The 24727-nt window shown below is 39.3% G+C and overlaps 1 protein-coding gene across 1 annotated transcript in view; it reads right to left on the bottom strand.

Moving 5' to 3' along the window:
- The window catches only part of TMEM26 (transmembrane protein 26), a 69002-nt gene extending 46475 nt beyond the window's left edge, over positions 1 to 22527 (bottom strand). Inside the window, exons 1-3 of the mRNA XM_049855607.1 lie at positions 21897 to 22527; positions 4827 to 4905; positions 573 to 686 (exon numbers count right to left, since the gene is read on the bottom strand). Coding sequence (XP_049711564.1) covers positions 573 to 686; positions 4827 to 4905; positions 21897 to 22087 — 384 coding nt within the window. The 5' untranslated portion in view covers positions 22088 to 22527. The remainder of the gene's footprint in view (positions 1 to 572; positions 687 to 4826; positions 4906 to 21896) is intronic.
- Between the last annotated feature and the right edge of the window lie 2200 nt (positions 22528 to 24727).

Here is a 24727-nt window from a genome sequence, read left to right as displayed (position 1 = left end):
AGTTTTATTAATATACCTAAATAGACACTTAAAAAAATATAGGATAGATTCCAGCCTTTTAATTATATCATTCCTTCACAGATATATGTGTCTCTTTGTGCATATATTGTCTGACATATGTGTTGTAGGTTTCTTAATGCTGCAGGTTAAATATGTCTATTAATATAATTACATGATTATATATTATATATAGGATAATAAAAAAATTGCTTTTGCATCGACTCCAACTCATGGTGATCCCATGCCCCATGTGTGTCAGAGTAGAAATGTGCTCCACAGGGCTTTCAATAGCTGATTTTTTAGATTGCCAAGCCTGTCTTCTGAGCACCTTTGGGTAGACTTGAACGGCTAACCTTTTCATTAGCAGTTGAGCACGTTAACCACTTGCACCACTGAGGGATTCCATGGTACATGCATAATAAGTAATATATTTAACATGCATGTTAAATATGTTTAATGATATAAAAATACAATTATTTTATGAATTTCTGCACTAAATTAAACAACTGGCAGATTTTTTAGGAAAGAATAGGTTCCCTACTTGCTAGATCCAGGGTGAGAAAAGCTCTTACCGTCTCAATGAGATCATCTGCTCCATTGGTTTGTTCACTTGACATCAGAGATTGATTGAAGTCGTCTCTGCCACTGGTATTCTGTGACATTCCTTCAGACTGGCTACTGCAATACTAAGAATTGAAAAAAAAAAAAAGGGGGGGGGGCAATATGCAAAAACAAAATAATTCCACAATAAGGTAGAGTTTAAATGGCTTCAAATTATCCATGAGATTATAAATGAATATGGAGTTTCATACAGTATTATAAACCCTTCCAAAATCCAATTGTAAGCTTCAGATAGAAAACCACTCTTTAATTAATATAGGAAGAGAATGAACTAGGCATGTCATATTTGTGCATAGGTCTATGAGGACAGAGGTGCTTTGAGTCACTGTGGAGAGCTGTAAAATTTATGGATCGATAATTTGGGGTTCCTTTCTTGAACCCTGAAACAACTGTAAAATAAACCAACCACAGCAAAACATGCATAATCCTAGTCAAAGCAGTCATTCTAAAACTTTGTTTCTTGGCCAGAAGCCTCTTTTTGTAAAACAGCATTTTGCTTAAGTAAATAAGCCAATGACTTCCAATCTTTCCTGATAGCACCATAAAAGCCAGAAAAATATGTTCACCCACCAAAATATACATATTAGTAACAGTTCGGAAGCCAATTTAGATTGATAGAAAATTTGACAATAGAAACAGATGTTTTCTTTCCCTTCTTATTCCTTCAGTTTGCGTGTGAATTTCTGCTTGTGAACTGTGTCTGGTTTTTATGCAGCCAGATGCTGGGGATCTAAGCTAGAGACAGAGAAGGAGGAAGTATACGAGAGGAAAGGGCTGGCACTGGAAAATGTAACTGTAGCCAATGCATATTTTACAAACTGGTTTTAAATACACATATATGTGAGGTTGAAGATTTTTATAAACATCTGCAGTGCTAGTATACTTTTGAAACACATACACACACATATCCACAATCACACATTTGAATTTAGAGAGAAATTTTTTTTTTAAATGTTACAGCTGTGAGAAGTTTATTTTTCTTAATTATTCTGGATACTTCATCAATCATTTTATGAGCTACTTGAAGAAGTAGAAAAGAAATTCTGTCAAGAAGCTATTTTTTCCTGCCCTCTATCAAAACAACTGGTGTTATGGGTGAAATGACAACGATAATTAAGAAAAATGGTCAAGGACCATATCTCTAAGAGGAAAAATACAGCCTTTTGTGCTTTTTTTTTTTTTTTTTTTGGAGTGGGTGGTGCAGCTAAGGCTCCAAAAAAAGATAATGAAGATAAAAAAATTAAATCTTTGCACCAAGCAGCAAATCCTCATTGCAGAGTAATTTTGTGGCTCCAAGAACTGTAATGGTCAGTAGTAAACAGACTTTGGCCACTTCATTTGCAGGCATGAAAGCAGATTGCGTATTTAAAGTTGTGACTTGGATACATTCTTGACATCTTTATCAGTAAAAATGTCTAATGCATTGTTATGTTTTAAAATGTCATTCTGTGCTGTAGCATGAAATAACTTGGAAGCAAATAGTTTTGTAGTCTAGGTTTGGTTGGTTGCCGTCTACTGCCAGTCTATGGGATCAACATGTATCTGAATCCCTCTCCATTCTTTTTATTCTACTTGTTATAAAGTGATGAGACTCTTAAGTGGCAGCTACACAAAGACTGCTACTTGAAGAAGTAACAAAGTGAATGACGGGTTTGCCTCCTACAGCCTAACCTGACTGGTATTGTTTTTATGGTAGTATTATTCACCTCCAGGACTCTATAGGTAGGTACATGTAGATGATCTGGACAGAAACATGCTACTTTTTCATGGGCTATGTCATCAAACTCTTATTTGCTTCAAAAATATTCCTTTGGGTCAAACCCAACTGTGACACCAAGACCAGATCGTTTCTCTTTCTTTAATTGTGCTACCTCATAAATAGATCTGAATAACAGTTATGGCCATAATCATTGTCATAACTATTTTGTTTCCATGCATGTAGACCTGGCCAGATTCAAGAATGAAGGTACAGATTTGATCATCTAGGAGAAATACCTTCTTGAAATAGATCAGGATGTTTTCCTAATGCCAAGTAATAGGTTAGAACATTTAGGATGTGCAGTAAATGGAAAATGTGAAAGGAAATTAAATTACTTGTTCCTATCATGAAAAATTCAGGCCACTTTTATACAAACTCCTTTAAAACACAGAACGCATAACTGAGAGAGGCAGTGTGGTTTAATGGACTAGGGGTCAAGACCTAGGTTCTAAGCCCCAGCATTGCTGTTGATTAGCTGTGTGGCCTTGGGAAAATTACTTAACCTTTCTGAGCCTCAGGGTCCTCCTCTATGAAACAGAAATGTATATGCCGTGCCTAACTCATGAGGTTGTTGTGACCATAAATGAAAAATATAAGAGACAATACGCAGAAAAGTGATTATTATTACCACTAAAATTTCCTGAATGAATGGACTGTGAGGATTTTAGTGGTAATAATAATCACTTTTCTGCATATCGTCCCTTTATCTACCATTTTTAAGATTTTTAAATGCAATTCCAATATCATTTTGTATTTCTTTCTCTCATTTTTTTCTATTATCATCTCTGCTCACTCTGCCCAAATCCATCTCTGGGCATTCGTTTTAATTCTCAGTGTCAATATGAGTCAAATCCATTACTACTAAAGGGCCAATTTCTTTTGTAGTATGAAAATTAGAGAGGTACTGCCTGGGGCTCAAAGCTCTTTTTTTATTAAAAAGAGAGCTTTTGGTTGCATGCTATTTGTTGTAATGGGATTTGACCTATATATCAATTAACTATGGAACACATTTATATTATAGAAGCATTTGGGAAAATGACTTGTTATTGCGGGATGATAGCCATGCCACAGAATTGGATGTGAAGGAAAAAAAATTGATTCTAATCACCAGACCTTATTTCTATACCTCTGAAAGTAGTAAGTAGTAAGAAAATTGAAACAGTCCCTTTACTCTTTGTGGGGCAGTGTTAAAAAGCCATGATAACTTGAACTAACCCATCTACAGTTCCAAAAATTCGTTTGCTACAGACTTAGAGGTAGCCTGTGACTTTAATATTTTATAAACAGGAGATTCAAGGAAGATAAATGTTTTCTTCATGCCAACATTTTTGGTACGTGCTTGTGAAATTCTTCAAAAATAGTCCACAAAGCTAAATTCCTCTCTGTGTGCCTAGAATTTGGAGCAAGCATTTTCAAAGTAAGGTTTTGAATATCTGAAATATGTATAGGAGACTTAACCTTGCTAGAAAATGACCAATTGTGGCAAAGAAATCAGGATATGGGCAGATTCTCACAGATTTTGGCTAAAGCCTTTTATCAGTGAAGTACCAAAAATATTATCACAATTATAGTTCTTCTGTAACATAGTCCTGTAACCTGAACTGTGAGGATGTGAAGTCCAGGCCCAAGCCTGATGGACTTTTTACTAATTGGCCTCCCCCTTGTACAGGAGAATTAATAAAAATGACTGGTCGACTCCCACCCAGTCTGCTACCTAGAGTTGCCCCTGTAAAGAAGTAGCACACTTGAAAATCAATACGTGCAATACTCTTCAATTTAGGACTCTTATTGGAAGCCACAGTTTGTTTCTTAGGTCAATGTGGCCTTAATACATACAGCCCATCTTCCCCAATGGTGAGTCCAATGGTTTGTATCCTTGAACCTTAGTTTCAGGGCTCTAGAGAATTCCTGTTCACTAAAATGGCTCCTAGAACCTCTCCCACCACAAAGTGAGCCTCCTATAATCTGCATTGCCTGTATTTTAAGACAGACTCTTTAAAAAAAGCCCTGTCACATTTGATTTTAATTACATAAGAGTATGGATGATGGGTTTGGTTTTTTTTTGGTTGTTGTTGTTGATAAAAATGCCATTTTACAAAATGCCAGATTACTAAGCTCTTCCCATTCTTAGCACAACATAGAAATTCAACGAAGCTGCAGGGGTTGAAACCAAATTTTTACACCCCTTTATAAGCGCTAGCGTATGAGGGAGGCCTTAGGAACATGATCTCTAACACAAGGTGTGAATTAGACACACAATCTTAAGTCTTAAACAAAGGCAATACTTTTTTTTGTTTTTGACAACTTATGGATTCACTTCCTTTTGATGGTGGCTTCTTTTATAATGTATTCAATTCTTGATAACCCCAGTCCCTTAGAAAAGTGCATTTCTGACACCAATCTGCTCATAGTGTGAAAGGAGTTTCCTACTTTCCAAAAGAAGTACCTGGGTCTCATGATGCATTTCAAGAAGCCATAATGATGGAACGATGCTAATCAGATATAAAAATATAGCTGGTGAAAACCTGTGAAAGGAGGGGAAAAAGATAGTTCAGCTTTAAAAAAAGACAAACAAATGCACATAGCCTGACCACACTGAGTCAAAACTTTTTATCTTAAGTGTTTATTTCAGTGGAGGGGCGGGGGGGGAAGCAGTATGTGATTTCTGCCATATGGATCATAGAGAAACAAAGTAACTGTAAAAGGCACTAGCAGCTGTCATTCTCACTGAATTTCTAATCCAATTAATAGATGTTAATTTTAATATGGTTTAATGGGACACTGCCAATTAGTTTCAGGCACAAAACTGGATATTTTGTATTTAATATGTGTTACTAAAAAGCAAATACAGCCATAGTAAATCTTCTTGGATTTTTTTCAATGTTGAAGTTTCAGGAAAATTGGCTAATTTTTCAGGAATAACCTGGAATGCTGTGTGCTCAAATAATAACATCCTGTTAGAGCACAAAAATCAGATAATAATGAATAGAAATAGCACACTAACAGTGTGTATTTCTGCTAAACCTATAAAAGTAAAAACAAACAACAGCTGAAGGGTTTGGTATTTGTTAAAAAGCTTTCTATATTCATAATTTGTGGCTTAAAATTCAGAGGGCAGTGCAGAGAAGGCTTTTGAAGTCACACATATTCAGGTTCAAATGCTAGCTTTGCCATTGACCTCTTAGTTCGTTTTCTAATCCCCCAAATGGGGACAGTCACATTTATCTCATAGGGGTGTTTTAAGATACTTTTTGTAAAGCAATGCCTCACAGAGCTGGGCATTTAATAATATGTAGCTATTATTTATTATGGGGGCATTGTGCAATGAAAATGTGGCCTTACATTTTTGAAATAAAGATAATAACATGCTTTCTAAATATATTCTTCAAATGGCATTTCATTTTATATTGTATTCTTGCTTTCCAGAACATCTCAAAGTAAATTGTAAGTCAATATAATTTTATTAATATGCTTTTAGTACACATATCTGATGTTTTAAAATGACCTAAAAAAAAAAAGAAAAATGATAATTGCTCAATAAATGGAACTATTTGAGATGAAATGTTACCCAAACCATATTATTATAATCCAGGAAAGAAAAGTGAACAATCCAAAATGAAAAGAGAAAATTTAGAATGGTATTTTTAAAGCATATTAACCCTTTCACTAATATCTTCTTTCAATTTCTGGGTAGAGAAAGGGAAGAAGGAAGACAAAGAAGATCTTTAAAAAAAAAAATCAATATTTAATATAGACACTTCCCCACCTTTGAGTTTGTGCAAAAACCAATTTTGAAACAAAGGGTTATGGGTCACGATATTATTAAAATCTGACTTGGAAGATTGCCAGGCTGAAGAGAGATAACAAAAGTCCATGTTGAACATGCTCTTGAAAAGAAAAGAAACAATTAATTCTTTACCCTTACATATCAAAGGAAACATCAGGAGAGAATATTTCCTCTGTGAAGTTGGGAAAGGAAGTGAACTCTAGTACAAGGGACAGTCGAAATACATTAAATGTTTGTTTGGATATGTCAAATATTGCCTGGACAGCCATTTTGTTGATTCTCTTGGGGTTAATCAGCTAAACTTTCCCCCTGAAAATTCTGTTACAAAAATAATCCAGGGAAACTATAGACTGAAGACGTAAATAGCTATTAAAAAGATATTTAAAATAAAAACCATGGAGTGAAGACATAATTAGCTATTAAAAAGATGTTTAAAAGAAAACAAACGAAAATACTTAAAACATTGCCTATGCATGGATCTATTTCTATAATTGGAAAAGAAAATACTGTCATGTTTTGGAATATGTTTAGGAATCTGCTTATGTCAAAAAGCTCAAGATTCAAGATTTCCTCTGTTGTTTGCTATAGGACATTCAAACTCCATAACCTACTATTCAAAGCCTCAGTTATCTGGTCTGATCTCTACTTTCCCTTCTACGTCCCTTAATGCATCCTATATTTTAGTCGTTGAGCAACACATTAGTCCCCAAATGTGCTGAGTATTTAAAACAGAACAAAGACAAGCAAAATGTTCTAGAAAAATACTCCTCATTTCAATCTCTCTTAGACTAACTTGACATAGTAAGAAAGGAGGTAGGCAGAAGGAAGCACATTGAGGGCCCAAGAATTAATCATATTCAACTCAGCCCACAACTTTTCTCCCCATTATTTACTACACCCTTAACCCTGTGCCTAAGAAGATTTACTGGAATTCAGGAAACTGTCAAATAGTGTCACAGATGAAGCCGTAGTATCGCAAAGTGATAAACCACAAATTAGAATCATGGGTTTCCTTTACCGCTTCCTGTCTGCAGTAATAGGCTGAGGTAGCTCTGCAATTGAAATTTTAAAAAGCTGGTGGAGATAATACGAGTTTCCATCATCTGGGGAAGTATTAAAATGTATATATATAAAAAAAAAAAAAACACCAAACCCAGCGCCGTCGAGTCAACTGCGACTCATAGCGACCTTATAGGACAGAGTAGAACTGCCCCATAGAGTTTCCAAGGAGTGCCTGGCAGATTCTAACTGCCGGCCCTTTGGTTTGCAGCCGTAGCACTTAACCACTACGCCACCAGGGTTTCCAAAATGTGTATAGATATATTTTATTATTGGATGTGAGGAATAAATTTCAGAAATACATAGCATACGTTTTCTTTTCTTAACCATGGATACCTGTTAAGAACAATATACTCTTTGCACTCCTGGCTTGGTTAATTCCGAGAAGGATTTTGAAATGGCCTTAGAGCAGATGTCTCCCAAATATGACTGCCTGTTTTGAAACGGTCTTTCCTTACATCTCTACCCATCAATATCCTACCCGGATTTCAGGGGCATAACAGGAATTAACGTGCATTTCTCTTGTGACCCAACACATTCTCCACTGTTTTATAAACCAAACCCACTGCCACTGAGTCCATTCCAACTCATAGCAACCCTAAAGGACAGAGTAGAACTGTCCCATAGAGTTTACAAAGCTATAATCTTTCTCCCGTGGAGCAGCTGGTGGATTTGAAGTGCTGACCTTTTGGTTAGCAACCGAATGCTTGGTATATCTGAAAGCAGAACTTGGTCTTATATATCAGTATACCTCTTCCCTCTTCCTTCATCTTTTCTTCTCTCCAATCACAGAGTCTTACTAAGTCTTCAATTAATGTTTATTAAACAAATGCTTGGATGCCTGAATATATGAATAAAGGGAGGAATGAACAAATGAGCTAACGGTGACTACTGGCATTTACAAGGACTATTTATTCTTATTTCAGAAAGTTTAATAGCAAGTATAAGGAGCCCTGCTGGTATAGTGGTTAAGTGCTCGGCTGCTTAAGTTGTGATGCTTGAGTTGCATCTTTGAGAAGTTCTTACACTGCAGCAGGATCCAGTAAAACTTGTACAAACTTAGGAGACAGGCAAATCCAAATTTGAATTCTGTCTCCTCCATTCATCCACCTTCGGAAATTCAGTACCTTCCCTGAGACTCATTGACTTTATCTGTAAAATGGGGTTAATAATTTCTTAATACAGTGGTTGTGAGGATTTAGCAAGACAATGTGTGTATGCTCCTGACATTGTAGATGCTCAATAAATGTTAGCTGCTGCCTTGCCTAGGCTCAGCTCTGCTAATTTCCTCGTGGCCACGTATCACACTTAGTACCCAAATTTAAAGAGGACCCAGTGGATACCAGTTTAACCCTTTAAAAGAATCTTTTTCTTTTTGAATTTTTGGGTGATGCCATGTGTTTTCACTAATGGAATGGATGTTGAATCATTTTTTTGTTGGTAGTCTTTCATTATTTGAAAAAAATGGGGTGCCAATTGCAAGCAGGCCATATTGATCCATGTTCCATGAAGTACCTCACAAACATGGTACACATCAGTCCCATGGCCTAGGAAATGCATCACAAACTGTTTTCAGGGAGGCAAGCACTTTATAAATGATGCCATCAGGGAGGCAACTGAGGCAAGCGGGCCCATGTTCCATGAAGCACATCTCACAGGTGGTACGTATCGGCCCCATGGTCCAGGAAATGCATCTCAAACTGTTTTTACCCCTCAAATAACTCATTTACTTGAATATTTCTGAATGCCAGTAAACATACATACCTTCCCAATACCACAAAGGAAATAGTAAATATGCTTGCAAGCATTATCTCCCTGTACAGAAGCCAAAAGACACAAAAGCTTCACTCAATCACTCCTGGGGAAAGCATCCCCTCATACGAATGGCTCTCAACACTCAAATGTACCACAGGCTAACTTCCTGGTTTTTTAGGCAGTTGCTCCAGTATCCACAATGACGCCAGAGCATACTAACATGCCTCAAATGCATGCCAATACACGTCTAGGGGCAGAAAATATAACTGGGACGTATATGTGCCATAGCCTATTAAAGGGTTAAAGGACTGTTTCTTCAAGCTACTTATAATCGATCATGTTTTAAACCATGATTCTCGAAATGAAATCTGTTGTTATTTTTGTTGGTTATCGGTGAGTAAATTCCAACAGATGGCAACCCCGTGTGTGCAGAGCAGAAGGGTGTTCCATTTGGTTTTCAAGGCCTTGACCTTTTGGAAGCAGATTGCCAGGCCTGTCTTCCAAGGTGCCTCTGGGTAGTTCAAACAGTCAACATTTTGTCTTCCGGTTAACCGTTTGCGAGACTCAGGGATCTTAAATCAAGGGAAGTTGTTCATACTGCTGAAGACATCGTTTCTAACTCCGCCTTAGATGCTAAGACAATTACTGTCATACAATGGCAGTTTGCATGGGCCATTTGCCCATTATGGCCTACAGGACTGTACAACCAGGACCCTGGCCACTGGTGGACTCATCACCTGATATCCTTCCTCACTGTGCTCCTATGAGAATATCATTCTTTCAGTTCTGGAAAAAATCTAAGTGTATTTCTTACTCGGAACTTCTTTAGACAGGTATTCCTTCTCCCTAAAAATACCTGCGGCTCCTAACCAAAAAGGTCAGCTGTTCCAATCTACCAGACGCTCCTTCCAAAACCTATGGGGCAGTTCAACTCTATTCTGTGGGGCCGCTTGGTCGGAACTGACTCAACGACGAGTCTCAATTCTCCCCTGATTATCATGTTATAGTTCTTGTCAGCCGTGTAGAATTCCTCCAGAAGAACCGTCTCAGTCCTCCAGTCGAAATTAGCTCCTCACTGTCCTCTAGCACTTTTTCCGTCTACTCCTCAAATTTTATAAATACGTATGTGTGTATTGTAAACCCTGGTGGTGTAGTGGTTAAGTGCTGCGGCTGCTAACCAAAGGGTCGGCAGTTGGAATCCGCCAGGCGCTCTTGGGAAACTCTATGCGACAGCTCTACTTTGTCCTATAGGGTCGCTATGAGTCGGAATGGACTCCACGGCAATGTTTTCTTTTTCTTTTTTTTTTATACACACATTAAAAAAAAAAAAAAAAAACCAAACCCAGTGCCGTCGACTCGATTCCAACTCATAGCGACCCTATAGGACAGAGTAGAACTGCCCAATAGGGTTTCCAAGGAGCGCCTGGTGGATTCAAACTGCCGACCTTTTGGTTAGCAGCCATAGCTCTTAACCACTATGACACCAGGGTTTCCAGTGTGTGTGTGTGTGTGTGGTGGCACAGTGGTTAAGCACTTGGCTGCTAACTGAAAGGTCAGCTGTTCAAACCCATCAGCCCCTCTGGAGGAAAGATGTGGCAGTCTGCTCCCTTAAAGATTACAACCTTGGAAACCCTATGGGGCAGTTCCACTCTGTCCTACAGGGTCGCTATGAATCCGAATCGACTCAATGTCAACCAATTTTTTTTTTTTTTGTATTTTTATGCAGCCATTTTTAAATTGTTGTCTCCCAACAACTCTAAGTAATGCAATCATAACAGTATCTGTCTGCTCATCAGAGTACCCTCAGTTCCTTCCATGGTGCCTGGCACATACAGTGGGCTCCCCACAAATATTTAGTGATTAAATAAGACCCTGATTTACACTTTCTACTTTATTTACTATCTGTTGCTGGTTTGACTAGAAACATCTTCTTAAAGTATCATCATAAATGGATTCTTCTTAGAAGCTTTACCAAAAGAAACAATTATTCTGTTCTTGTATGAATTTAATATTGTTCTGCTACTGTGAAAGATTTAATATTTCAATGTAACACCTTAGCCATTACTTATAATTTTGAGGGTTTGCAGTATTCTTGATTATGCATGATCAGTAAAATTCCCTTTTGGAACCAACAAGAGTGTGAATTCTAAAAATTAATAAACCAGGCCTAGTTCCTCCCTTTTCTTTGCAATTAATCAAATTGCATGTTCTTTCTCAGGAGCTACCAAATAATAATTGTTTTGCAGTCTTGATGGCATAAAGAGTAAGTAGATATCAAACACTTTGTATGGAGACTGATACCACAGAAGGGTCTGGGAGACTTAGGTATGATTTATCTGAGGTTTCTGGATACTTTTTATAAAAAAGAAACATACTATAAAAACTGATAAACATATGATTAAATCAATAAGACATGTCCAAGTGGGAAATTTTTATAAAATTGATAATGCCCTATTACTGATGAGGAAACCCTGGTGGAGTAGTGGTTAAGAGCTACGGCTGCTAATCAAAAGGTTGGCATTCAAATCCACCAGGAACTCCTTGGAAGCCCTACGGGGCAGTTCTACTCAGTCCTGTAGGGTAGCTATGAGTCGGAATCAACTCTATAGCAATGGGTTTTATTACTGATGAGCTCTCTGCCTTTAAAAAACCAAACCTGCTGCTGTCAAGTCGATTCCGACTCATAGCGACCCTGTCAGACAGAGCAGAACTGACCTATAGGGTTTCCAAGGAGCAGCTGGTAGATTCCAACTGCTGATCTTTTGGCTAGCAGCCAAACGCTTAACCACTGCACCACCAGGGCTCCCATATGTAGAATCTCATGTTTATTCCAATCCCAATTACTGGTATTCCGTCAGAACACAAAAGTTGCCCAACGTTAATACATCAATGCCAAATTACTTTGCTCAGCAATTTTTTTCATAAATTAAAACCTGCTCGAAGGTGTTCTTTCTCTCCACAGAAGCTTTTTTAATTTTTTTAATTACACTGCCCTTATCCAACCTACCAATTCTTTTCATAGTATGCAAATAGGAGTACAATCCTCAAAGGATTTAGCACCGAATTTGTTTATATAATTTTATTTGTTTATTAATCTATAAGCCTTACTCCATGCTAGATACTGCTCTGAGCTCTTCAGAAGCTATACCTCCCTTTTTTTTTTTTTTTTTGGTTTGTTTCATCCAAAAAAACAAAATATGGTTTATGATACAAAGTTATCATTTCAGCAAATTATAATGTTTTTCATAAAATGAGGATGTTATGACACTTAGCAATTTAGCCCTGCAATAGATTTTATTTACTTCAACTCACCATTAGCCTAGAATTAAAATTCCATTTTCCTCATTCTAAAATGACAGTTATATTGTTTTCTTATTGAAAAAGTAATATGAATTCATTTTAGAAACATATAACAATATAAATAAGCAAATACAAGAAACATTAACCATGATATCACCCACTACCCTGTTTAGCCATCTAGCTTTTTCTCTCTGCATATATATACTTATTTGACAATGAGGAGTCTATTCTTTTAATCACTCCCATAAATCTTAAAATGGGTAGTATTTAAATGAAGCAAAAATAATGTTCAAATGTTCACTTCAATGGGAATCCAGATTTTACTTATATTTTGTTCTCAGTGTGTTTTATTCTACAAAGATAGAGTGGGGTTTAAGGGCCAAGTTTCAAAATCTCATGTTAAATTGTCTGAGTGTCCTCAATAAAATATCTGGAGTACTTTGTAATAATGGGCTTATTTCTCATGGAAATCAAGAAACTAGGTCAAGATACCTTTTCAATGGAAGGGTTATCTGTCCTTCTTTTAAGACTAATTTCTCTAAGTGTACCTTAACATGAGACATCTCCATCTAGGCTACTTAGCAAGAGCTTTCTATTAGTACTGGGGTGAAGGGAGGGAGGAGATAGTGGCCAATATGACCAAGTCAATATTTGGTCTACCCTTCTACTCTACCTACCCGTTGCCATCGAGTCGATCCCGACTTATAGCGACCCTATAGGACAGAGTAGAACTGCCCCATAATGTTTCCGAGGAGTGCCTGGTGGATTCCAACTGCCAACCTTTTGGTTACCAGCCATAGCTCTCAATCTCTCAGCCACCAGGGTTTCTGGTCTACCCTTCTGGAACCCCTCAAAATGCACCCAATACTCCCACAGAGCACACAGCATCTGAATGCCTGGGAAGTCCCTAGTCTGACCCCAGCCACAGCCAGTTTGTCTTCTTGACCAGCATCTCCCTCATTATCACCTCCCACTCCCAGATCCCTTTGCCTGCCCACCCACTGGGGAGGGAGGGAGTCCACAATTAAATGGCCAAAACCCATGAGAATTCCCAAAAGAAAATTGAATGTAGAGTGTGCATGTTTTAATATGTACCAAGATGAGATGGCAGAACTGTTCTCTCAGTGATCTTATAGGAGAGCAGACAAATAACAAGTACGGAAGAGACAAGGAAGGATTTTAAATGGGTTGGGATCACCTAATGCAATGGAATGTTCTTTGTATTTGACAAAGCCCTCGAATGCTCACATTTAGTTTTGTAAGAAAAGTATTTCTTACAGTGAATATAAGGGTTCTTAGCTATACTTTTCATTGCTAATTGTTGCTTTTTTTTTTTTAATAAGGTCACATTCTGAAATTACAGTAGAAACTGATGGCAGTACACTATACACGTGACTTAATCTAAAATTTTCCAGAAGTATATCGAAAGCAAGCATAAGCTTTAGTAAAATTCAAGTTGTTCACATTCAAACTTGTATGCTTTAGTGTGATTAAACTAGTTGTTGTTGTTAGGTGCCGTCGAGTCGGTTCCGACTCATAGCATCCCTATGCACAACAGAATGAAACACTGCCCAGTCCTGCGCCATCCTTACAATCGTTGTTATGCTTGAGCTCATTGTTGCAGTCACTGTGTCAGTCCACCTTGTTGAGGGTCTTCCTCTTTTCCACTGACCCTGTACTCTGCCAAGCATGATGTCCTTCTCCAGGAACTGATCCCTCCTGACAACATGTCCAAAGTATGTAAGAGGCAGTCTCGCCATCCTTGCCTCTAAGGAGCATTCTGGTTGTGCTTCTTCCAAGGCAGATTTGTTCGTTCTTTTGGCAGTCCATGGTATATTCAATATTCTTCACCAACACCACAATTCAAAGGCGTCAACTCTTCTTCGGTCTTCCTTACTCATTGTCCAGCTTTCACATGCGTGTGATGCGATTGAAAGTACCAGTTAGAGGGACAAAATAATTAAGCTTAGGATATATATTCTCTTTTCCTCATAAAATATTTCTGAGACAATATCATGGCCTCTTCTTAAAGGAGTTGGTTCCAGCAAAAACTCTAAATACCATCAGGATAATCCTCAACCTGAAAAGCCCATGTCTGTTTTCTCTACTCTTGTGAAACTACTCGGTACTCCAAAGGCCAGTACAGAAATTACTGACCTCAGAAATTCTCCTTGCCTAGTAAGTCTTACTTACTTACTGATTGTACTTTTATTTTGTAGCCTTTTTACACTCTTGGACTTAATTTATGTAAAATTATTTGATTCTTGGAATGTTGTCTTGTACTGTTCTCATAAAAATGCATGTATTTTATATTCCTTCAAGAATATCACCACAGCATCTAGTACAGCAAATGCTTGTTTAATGAATAAATGAACTAAAGTTGCTGTTGACCGTGAAAATTTTAAAGCTTCCTGAGAGGATAAAATGCATTATGGATGTTATTTATGTAATGCCTTAATTTATTTCATTCTACAAAAAGACGGTGGTATTTATTTCTGCTCTGGAGAGGAGGTTGGTCCTTTGGTTTAGGACCAAAAATGAAGACAAATTTAATTTTCCCCTCTCTTCTTTCTTTTACCTCCTGTTTTGCTGTGACAAGGATATCTGCTTGCACAACTGTATCTCTAAGCCATGTGTGTGTAGAGTATGAACTTTCTGTGTTCTGTTCTAAGCAAACTCACCTCAGTGTACCATTAGCAAGTCTCCTAGGATTCACCCAATTTGGGAAAAAAAAAATCGACCCTTTCTCCACTAGAAGTAGACCTTGACCCTAAAGATCGTGTGGTTGTACTGTCCACTGGCAAAACCAGTTGGGCTATTGAATGTAGAGTACCACAAATAGGCTGTTGAAGTTAGCCAGGGCCTCGACATAAAACTACCAAGGTCTCACCTGCCACTGGCAGTCCTGGGACTGGGAATTCTTTTCTATGCTCTAAGCCTTGGCTTCCTCATCCGCAAGTAGGAGCAAAAATAGTACCTGTGTTCAGGGCTATTATGAGGACTGAATGAGGTGCTGCATGCGTCAATAAACGTCAGTTCTCCACAGATGTTAGGAGTTGCTATTGTGATATATTATCATGAGATGTAAGCTTGAATAAGTGATATAGCTGTGCTGTGCAGCAATTTCTTCACCATACAACGGTGACAAAGAGGGGAACTACTTCATAGGTTCACTCTGAAGATGAGGTGAGATAGTGGATGTAAATCAGGCGTGGAGCATTTGTCAGTGCTCAGTAATTGGCAACTGTCACCATCCCCATTACCATCATCTTCTTCATCCTCCTCATGACCATTAGTAACAGACTGTGAGGCAATGGCATAGCCATTGGGAGGCTATTCCAGGTGAATTAAAACATGGGTATAAGACCAGAGGCTCAATCAGGGAAATAAGAAAGCAAAGGACTACTACAGGGCTTGACCAGGGCTGGCTGGCAGCAGCATTGTTAGGTTGAACTTCTTTTTTTTTCTAAAGATTCATCATTTTTTTCTAAAAAGTGTAAAAACCTTAAGTCAGTCGTACATTAACTACTTATTTGAGGTCAGTCAGAAAAAGAGAAGGGAAAATATAAACCCCCTCCTTAAAGAACTGTGGGTAGGTTTATACTCAGAGAAAAGGAACAGAAACAGTGCCCATCGTGGCATTATATTAATGATGTGTATGTCCTCAATATTATTTCAATGCCACGTCCAAAGAGTTTTTTTTTTTTTTTGGTATTTGCATAAAAAACTTTTATTTAAAATACAAGGAAAAAATAAATACCGATTTTCTTTAACAGAATGCTGTATATACCCAAGGCCTAACTCTCCTGATACCAATATTTCAGAGAAACTTCCAGAGTCTTGAGGGACATACACACTGGAAGCATAAACTTTGATGTAAATGTGAATTTTCCATTACTGGGAAAAAAAAAGGTTAAACTATTCAGATTTGTCCTGATGCTGTATGCATAATAATATCACTGCCATGAAGAAGGAGAAACACATGATATTCACAATTAGGGCTCTCTTTTTTTTTTTTTTTACTAACTCATGGGAGCTGCCCACACTAATTTGCACTGCTTTTCTCCTACTCAAGTACAAGTAGCTACAATATATTAGTAACCTTAATTTTCAGTTCTAAGTATCTCAGTTGGACATACCCATGGAGTAAGCATGGTTACCATTCAAGGGTTTAATTTCCTAAAGGTCCCATTCTAAATGCAGACATATTATTACTTTAGTCCCAAGTTCACTGTGAAAGAAAAGAAGAAAATATGATTTCTTCTTGGGAGTAAAGTGCAGTAGTAATTTAGGTAGGATAACAGTCTTTCCTCAGCTGTGACTTGGATCACTAAAACCAAAGTCATTTGCTGATAACATTCAATGTTATCACTCAATGTTGCAAAAAGATACAAATTTAAATTACTTTTTTGCATTGAGCTCAAGGCTCATGATACAAAACACACACACGCTTAAACACACAAGAAGATAATGAATAAATAAAACAGGAAGGGCTGATAAATTCAATGCACAGTGGAAAATGTTCTTGGGATGACTAAAAATTCAAGGGAATATTTCAGGAAATCTGGACAGCAATTGTGAACAGGGGGAGAAATAGTCTATCTCATAGGAGAATTTCCAGAGATTTCGTTGGCTATCTGGAAGGTACAGGGTCTCTTTCTAATCCCTCTATCTCATCCTCTCTGTGGTCCAAAAGGATCAGTAGAATGAGTGCTCTTATTTCCCAACTTTCTCTGTGGCATTTTTATAACATTTTTTTAGTGGAGGAAGATGCATATTATCAAATACTACAGAATTACATCATGTTAAGAAATTCTTCTATACTGCCCACAACTTGTTAATCAAGATCAGACTTCATATGGTATGTATCTGCAAAGTCTAGGTTTTTAATTTCTGTTATTCAGTATTCCACGTGCAGTTGAGTAATCAAAACAGATTTTGTTGATTTTTTCCCTTTACAATTGGTTTAAATGTAAGATCAGTTTAGGATAGAATCTCTTTTGACTCCTAATTCATCTTTCCTGTTTCCAGTTGTGAGCTACCCAGGCAATTTCTGACATAAATACAGTGTACAAAATGATATATGGTGAAGTTATAAAATTTAGGGAGAATTTTTCACTTAGAGGCAAAGGACAGGGGAAAAGAAGAGACTGGGAAGAGTATGAAAGAAAGTCAATATCTAACTGTCTTCTGCGTTATGTCAGAAATGTCCCAATGCACACTCAGCTTGTCCCCTCTCTGGTTTTTCTCCCCCCCCATACCCCCCCGCCCTCCGGAACTCTCTTCCCAAGCCTGGCTCCTTCTCTTCACTATAGTCTCAGCTCAATGTCCTCTGCTCAGTGAGGCCACAGTCGAACCTTCTGCTGAGTACTCCCTCACGCCATACAACATTTTACTTGGGCCTTCATACCTCTGATTGTTCCTTTTTTTTTTTTTTTTTAACCTGCTTACGGTTATTTATTTGCTCACTTGTTGATTAAGTGTTTACTTCTTTATTTTTTGAGCCCTCTGTTCTATAGGCTTGGAGTTATTATGAGTCAGAATTAACTCCAGGCTACACATAGCAACAACTGACTAAAACATGAGCTCTTTAAGGGCAAGGTTTTACCTGTTTCATTCACCTCTGATTTCTCAGCACTGGAACAGTGCCTGACACATACTAGACATACCTTCCATTAAGGTTTTTTTTGCGGAATGAAGAACGATAAGACTCCGTGCTTCTTCCAGAGAAATCCACTCAAGGTTCCCTATGCTAACCTACTCACTCAGGATGCCCTTTACTGAGGCGGCCTCTGTGCTTCTCTCCTGATGCAGATCTTACCATATTTCCTGCTACATCTCAGATACTCTAAAGTCTCCCTCCTCCAACCCCTCACCACCCACACAGTACTCTCCATCACATCCTTTCTCTTCTAAATCGTTAAAGACTACAGTGTATAAGAACATGAACTTGGAATCTTCACATCTCTGCACTCCCAACTGCCAACTAAGTGATCCCGGGTAAATGATTTCACAGCTCTGTGACTCGGTTTCCTCATCTAAAACTGGGAGAAAACGGAAAGTAATTACAACTGTTGTCAGGGCAAAATGGGATGATCTGTTTGAAACACTTGGAATCATAGTAAATGCTAAATATTCATGATTATTCTTATTATCACATGTTTGAATACTTAATAAACCTGCTATCATTTATTTTAAAATTTCAAGTGTATTTGTTTTCTGTTTTTTCTGTCTGGTTATGCAGTGTCTAGCATAAGGTCATGCTTACTTAGCAGGTAATTCAACAAATGGTTTCCTAACTGAACTTAAAAAAAGGAAAAGGGAAGGGGAGAGAACAAAGGAAGGTGACCAAACAGGTGAGGCACTTCTACCAACTCGATTAAATTTCCCTCGTATTCTTAAAATTCTGATGAAGACAACTAAGTGCTTAAAATTCTATACTTCTGCCCATGAAGTCAACTTAGATTTTTACTTATTCTCCAATTCCTCTTGCTTTCAAGTGAACGGTCTTCAAACTTGTCACAATCTTGGTAATTTTCTATCCCCTGAGGAATATTTTATCACTATTGGCTGGAAAGCAACAGAAATATTATCTTTTATTTGACTTTACCTAAATAATAATTCTAAGATTGATTGGGTTTTTGCCCAGACAATAGAGAAGAAAAAAAAGACAAGAAAAAATTAAGCAGAGTGATACTAATTTCCATTTTTTGAAATGTAAGTGAATATGCAGGTGAAATAAATAAATAGCAGTTAAAAAAAAAAAGAGTACAATTCCACTAGTACGTATTTATTGAGTTTAACAAAGTATGTGCTATTGGCTCAACCTCCCTATCCTATAGGATTCCAACAAATTAAACTTCTCCAACTGGCAAGTCAGGAGTGTTGATGTAATGTTGCCTGTCCCTGGACAGCTGAGCTCAGCATTTCTGGTTCCATTTTTCTTTTCCAAGGATAGCTAAAGAAGCATTCCTTGGACCAGCGTAATATGTTTGCTACATTTCACGAAAATTTAGTTGGCATTTTCTGTTTACTGTTCCATGATTTCTGTAGAATTGACCTGTTTGGGGAAAGGTGTAAATTTTCGTAAAAATCATAATATTCAAACTATCCTGTGTAGTCCAAAGGAGATTTCTGGAGCTGATGGTAGAGAAAATAAACTATAATTTTCCCCTTTTGTGTGTACATAGTTTAGTCTACAATTCAAGTGTTATTCTATTTATGTATTTATTTTCAGTATGGGAAAAAAAAAATTTTTTTTTTTTTTTGGGGAGATGTCTTCTTTTTATTCCTCTTGTTCTCATTACTAATCACATTTCTTTTTAGTAATTTACAAAGACTCATTTCTTCCTGAAGTTTTATAATAAGCCAATTCTATCAATTTCTTTATTTTCAAATATTAGTCTAGACATTGAGCCAGCAAGATGTTCATGAATTAGTGTTACATGATACATCATAGGCCTGTTCTTCTGAAATAAAAGTGGGATTTTTTTTCTACTCTTTTGCTCTGAACTAGTGGCTTATTGACAAGTCCTTTAAGTAAAGTGGCTTGACTAGTACACAGAAAATATGTCCAGTTGATTCAAAGAATATTGGAAAATAAAGGAAATAAAGAAAAATTTTAGATCTAGAATAGGTCTTTTTTTTAATTCATTGATCATCAACATAGGTCATGTCATTTAAATCTCTAACAACCTTATGAGATAAATATTTACAGATGAGAAAACTGGGGATCAGAGAGGTTAAGTAACTTACTCCAGGTCACACAGCAAGTAAGTAGGAAAGCCCAGTTATTCTCCCATTATCTGTCCAATTATGAGGCTTATACTCTAAACACCACTACATCCTCTTCTTAACCTGACTTATGACTGACCATCTGTGTATTTTTGCCCCAACCCTTTTCTCCTCTCTCGATTGTAAGTTATACGTCTGTATGAATCAGTTGTCAGTGATTTTACAGACATGAAGGTAAAGTTCCCTTGGCTACAGTATTTCCATACAACTGGAGTGGGATTTTGACTTAACACTAGATAAGGCCTCTGATCTACTCTTGGGGAGGAGGGGGTTATTTCAGTTCCTGCTGAGCTGGCCTCTCTTCTGAGGTTGACATTTCTCCTAGAAGTTCTGATGATAGCTGACAGGACGATTTTACATGCAATATTTTTCAGTGTCAGACTTCATCCTACTGTTACCGAAGATATTTCTACCCTAATATATTAAACCCATTCAGTAAAAACTAAATTAATTTTATATGACCCGCTGGGTGAACAAACATTTTCCTCCTCTTTTGTTTCTTTAACCCTAAGACTTATTTGGGAAGCTAAAACCATTTTTTCTTTGAGATTTCCAAAAGGCACACTCAAATCTCTTGTGCTTAAAGAACTGCTTATTTGCGAGAGGGAAGATAACATTTCAATCTTCTTTATATTAAACTACCATTGTACTTGAATAATTTTTTCATTGATAATTCTAGAAATTTTTCAAAAGGGGAAAGCTTAAGCAAGATTCACGTGATTTTAAGAGACAACACATTCTTTTCCTTGGACTGTCATGGAATACACAGTCTTTTTTAGTTTAATATGTAAAAACCTAGGGATGGATTTTTTTTATTGTCTGAATATGTTTAACTTTAATGCCATTGTGTATGTAATTCTTGAATTGGTTCATATTTTCTTTCTCCTAGCATGAGGTGTGCTTTTAAAAAGTAAGGACAAATACAAAAACATGGCCTCACTATTTTAAAAAATTAAGAAAAGGCCTAATATGAGTAGGTTTGGAATGAAAATGTACTGGGTGTAGAGGGATGGCAGAAGGACTCTTTGTGGTCAATGGCAAGGGGATCTTTTTCTCAATTCTTCTGTTGCCTTTCAAGTCTTTGGAGTTGAAATAAAGCACTATGCAGAACCCCTTCCATGTTGAGGTTAAGTCTGAACTACTACCTGCTGCTCCTGCTTCCAGCATCGCAGCCCATCTCTGGCAAGATGGTTTGGCCATCCACCAAGCTCCGAAGTCACCAACCTAGAAACCTGAAGCTGATGCAGTGCAGTGTGCGTGGAGCGCTTGGGACTGGGAGGAAGGGAAGCCACTGAAACCACAGACAAGCTGAAAGGGGCTTCTCGCCGTGGGAGGCTATCTGGTGCCCAAAAGCTCTTGCAAAGCTTGCTTATGCCCAGCGAAGCGCATTCCCTAAAGCTGCACGCACTCAGAGCAACCTACGCACACCCACGCACCCCAAACTCAGAAAGCAGAGAACACAGACCCTCCTTTCCTCACGAGTCCCCCATCTGGGGGCACTTTCTGCAAAGCAGACAAGCGCTTCCCCTCTTTTTTGTCTCCTTTCAAGTTGCCCAAACTGGGAGTGAGTGGCGCGCGTTTGCGCCCACGGCTCCAGCCTTCCCAGTCTTACCCGGAAACCTCGGGGTACCCCAGTAGCGCCCAAGAGCCACGCAAGCATCTCACCAATCTTCGAGGCTCCCAGGGAGGACAAAGCGGGGTCCGAACCAAAGTAAAGAATTGGCGGGCTGCGGGAAGACCGGCTCTTGGGCTGCCCGCGCGTGCGGCAGGACAGGGTACCCGGGGACCCAGCGCGCTCTCCCTTCCCCAGGGCGCGCTCACCATTTGTAGCCTCTGCCACGCTTGAACTTGAGAGTGAGCGCAGTCTCCAGGAAGAGCAGGAGGTTGAGCAACGCGAGCAACCAGTACAGTGGCTCTTTCTTCACTGCGGTCACTCGCCAGACCCCGACCAGCGAGTGCAGCACGAACAGCAGCCGGGTGGCCAGGGCGTTGAGCAGGACCAGGGGCTCCATGCCGCCCCGCGCGCCCGCCCCGCCGCCCCTCGCCTGCACCCCGCAGACCCGGCAGGAGCACCCCGAGCCCACCGGTGGGCGGGAACGTGACAGCGGCGAGACCTCTGCTGCTGCTGTCTTCCCTCCTCACCCTCTGCTGCCCGTAGAACTGGAGAGCGCAGCTCGCCCCTCCCCCCAAACTTCCTGAGAACTCTTTAAAGAAGGGGGGAATCCAAGCCCAGCTTTGCTAGACAGCTGGCCTTTCCAGGGAGTCTGGGGCCGCGCCGCTGGGGCTCCAGGGCGTTATTTTCCAGCGCAGCCCAGCCCCCTCCTCCTGCCGGGAGCCAGTCTCCATCCCTGCCCCTATTCTCACCGCCACCCCCTGGCTTCCAGGGGATCCACGAGAGCTCCCCCGCTCCAAAGGGTTGGAAAGATGTAGGAGGAAGGTGGATTGAAGGTCAAGGTGCTGCATAGTGAGAAAGGGGTACCTGTGGCACGTCCTCCTTTCTCCATTGAACACTTTAATTCACTCACACTTTTCACACGCACATGCTCATTGTGACTGTGAAAGCTAAAACGGAGGAGGGCCAAAGAATTCGCTGTCCAAGCAGTTTTGGAAACGCGGCTCTTGCCCAGATTGCGGAATTAAAACTTCCCAGGACTACAGGAAGAAAGACGCACTGGGCTTCTGAAAGCCTCTTTCCCCTCACTCGTAGCAATGGGTAGCCAGGATCACTTAATCTTTGGGCACGGTGCTATTAAAGCAAAGAGATCTTCTTTATTATGCCATACCCCTCCACAGGCCCTCCTACCACCACCATCACCACCGCTATTTTTTTCCTGAAAGGATATAGGGTAGCAGGATAAGAGAGCAGAAGGGAAAGCGAGGGAGGAGATAGAAGACAAAGCCAGAAGTAAAACTGGTAGGGGGATTCGTGGAGCAGGGACCTGCACTCTCAGCATCAAAAAAAACAGCATCAAGGACCGGTGAATTAAACTCTGGTCTTTCTACCATCCAAAGCAAAGAGGAAACTGAAGTCAGCGTTTCCCCAAAACACCTTCATAATTTTTGATATATGCTCCTACCACCTGCACTACTATTTACTTAACATTTTTTAATGGACTTAAATTTTTATTGAAATAAATTTATTTTAAAAGGATGCTTTATATCACTTGTGAATGGAAAACCAGCATGACTGGCTACAGATGGAAAAGGCCATCTGGACTGCTCACCTGGGCTAACTTTCTTGGTCTCAGCAATAATTACAAAATCATATTGGTATCAATTACAAAAAGAAATGAAATGAAGTGAAAGTAAGTTACTGCAATTTCACTAGGTATTAATGTCTTCTGAGGCTCTGTGCCTCGGACCTCCTCTTTCTTTGTTGTAAAGGGAGATAAAGATATGCCAGTTCTGTCATTGGCGCAGTGGTTAGGAACTTAGCTCCCAACCAAAAACGTCAACAATTCGAATCCGCGCCTTTCCTTGGAAACCCTGTGGGACAGTTCTACTCTGTTCTATAGGGTCACCAGGAGTCAGAACCGGCTAGTTGGCAATGGGTTTGGTGTTTTGCTTTTGGTTAGTCCTATTACTAAGGAGCCCTGGTGGCACAGTGGTGAACCTCTCTGCTCTGCTAACCCAAATGTCAGTGGTTCAAGCTCCCCAACCAGCTCCAAGGGTGAAAAGAACTCTCGATCTACTTATGTAAAGATCAAAGCCTAGGAAGCCCACAGGGCAGTTCTACTCTTGTCATATTGGGTCAGTACGAGTCGGAACCCCCTCCATGGCATCTAACAACAAAACAGCAACAGTCCTATTACTACCAAACAGAAAGGCTCTTTTTACCACATCAGTAAAATAGGAGCAGGACCCGGATCACGAGGGCAATCTTTCTTGGTTAGGCTTATTCCATTTTAAATCATCCCATACCTTTTTCTAAAATCAGGTGTAAAGACTCTGGATTATATGACTAATGTCTCCACAAGATGGGGGAAAAAAAATTCTGCTTAGAAGCTCAATTATTTCTGGTACTGAGATGAGGGAGAATTTTTTTTCCCTGTGGGTCTCTATTCTCCCACAACATCTTTACGGGAAACCCAACACTGAGTGCCCTTCGATGCAGGCTGATGGTACAGTGACCTACGCTATTCAGTAACTCTTCGGAGCACAGCAGATTAGTGTACCGGGAGGCAGCATGCTGTGGGAGTCGGGGATCCACCAAGGGCCCACTCTTGTTGCAGTGTGCCTTTGAGTAGATTCCAACTCAAAGCAAGGCTCTGTGACACAGAAGGACTGCCCTATATGGCTTTCTAGGCTGTAGTCGTTATGGGAGCAGATCACCATGTCTTCCCTGCTCCCCACCCCAGCCACTGGGTGGGTTGGAGCTGCCAACCTTTTGGTTAGAAGCCATGTGCTTAATGGTTGTTCCACCAGGGCTCCTTAAGCGTCCACTAGCTGCCTTGAAATCCTCGCTCAGCCACTTAATAGTGCCATGTACTTTGCAGTTCAGTTTCTTCATTTGTAAATGGGGTACTAACTGTGTCCATTCATAGGGTGATTGTGCAGATCAAATGAGTTAAATCACATAAAGCACCTGGCACAAGTGCTTAGTATTTATTGCTGAGACCAGGAAAGTTAGTCCAGGTGAACAGTCCAGGTGA

The sequence above is a fragment of the Elephas maximus genome, chromosome 16 (genome assembly GCF_024166365.1).
Source record: "Elephas maximus indicus isolate mEleMax1 chromosome 16, mEleMax1 primary haplotype, whole genome shotgun sequence".
In the NCBI taxonomy this organism is placed as follows: Eukaryota; Metazoa; Chordata; class Mammalia; order Proboscidea; family Elephantidae; genus Elephas; species Elephas maximus.
This window is presented reverse-complemented; position numbering and strand designations above follow the sequence as displayed.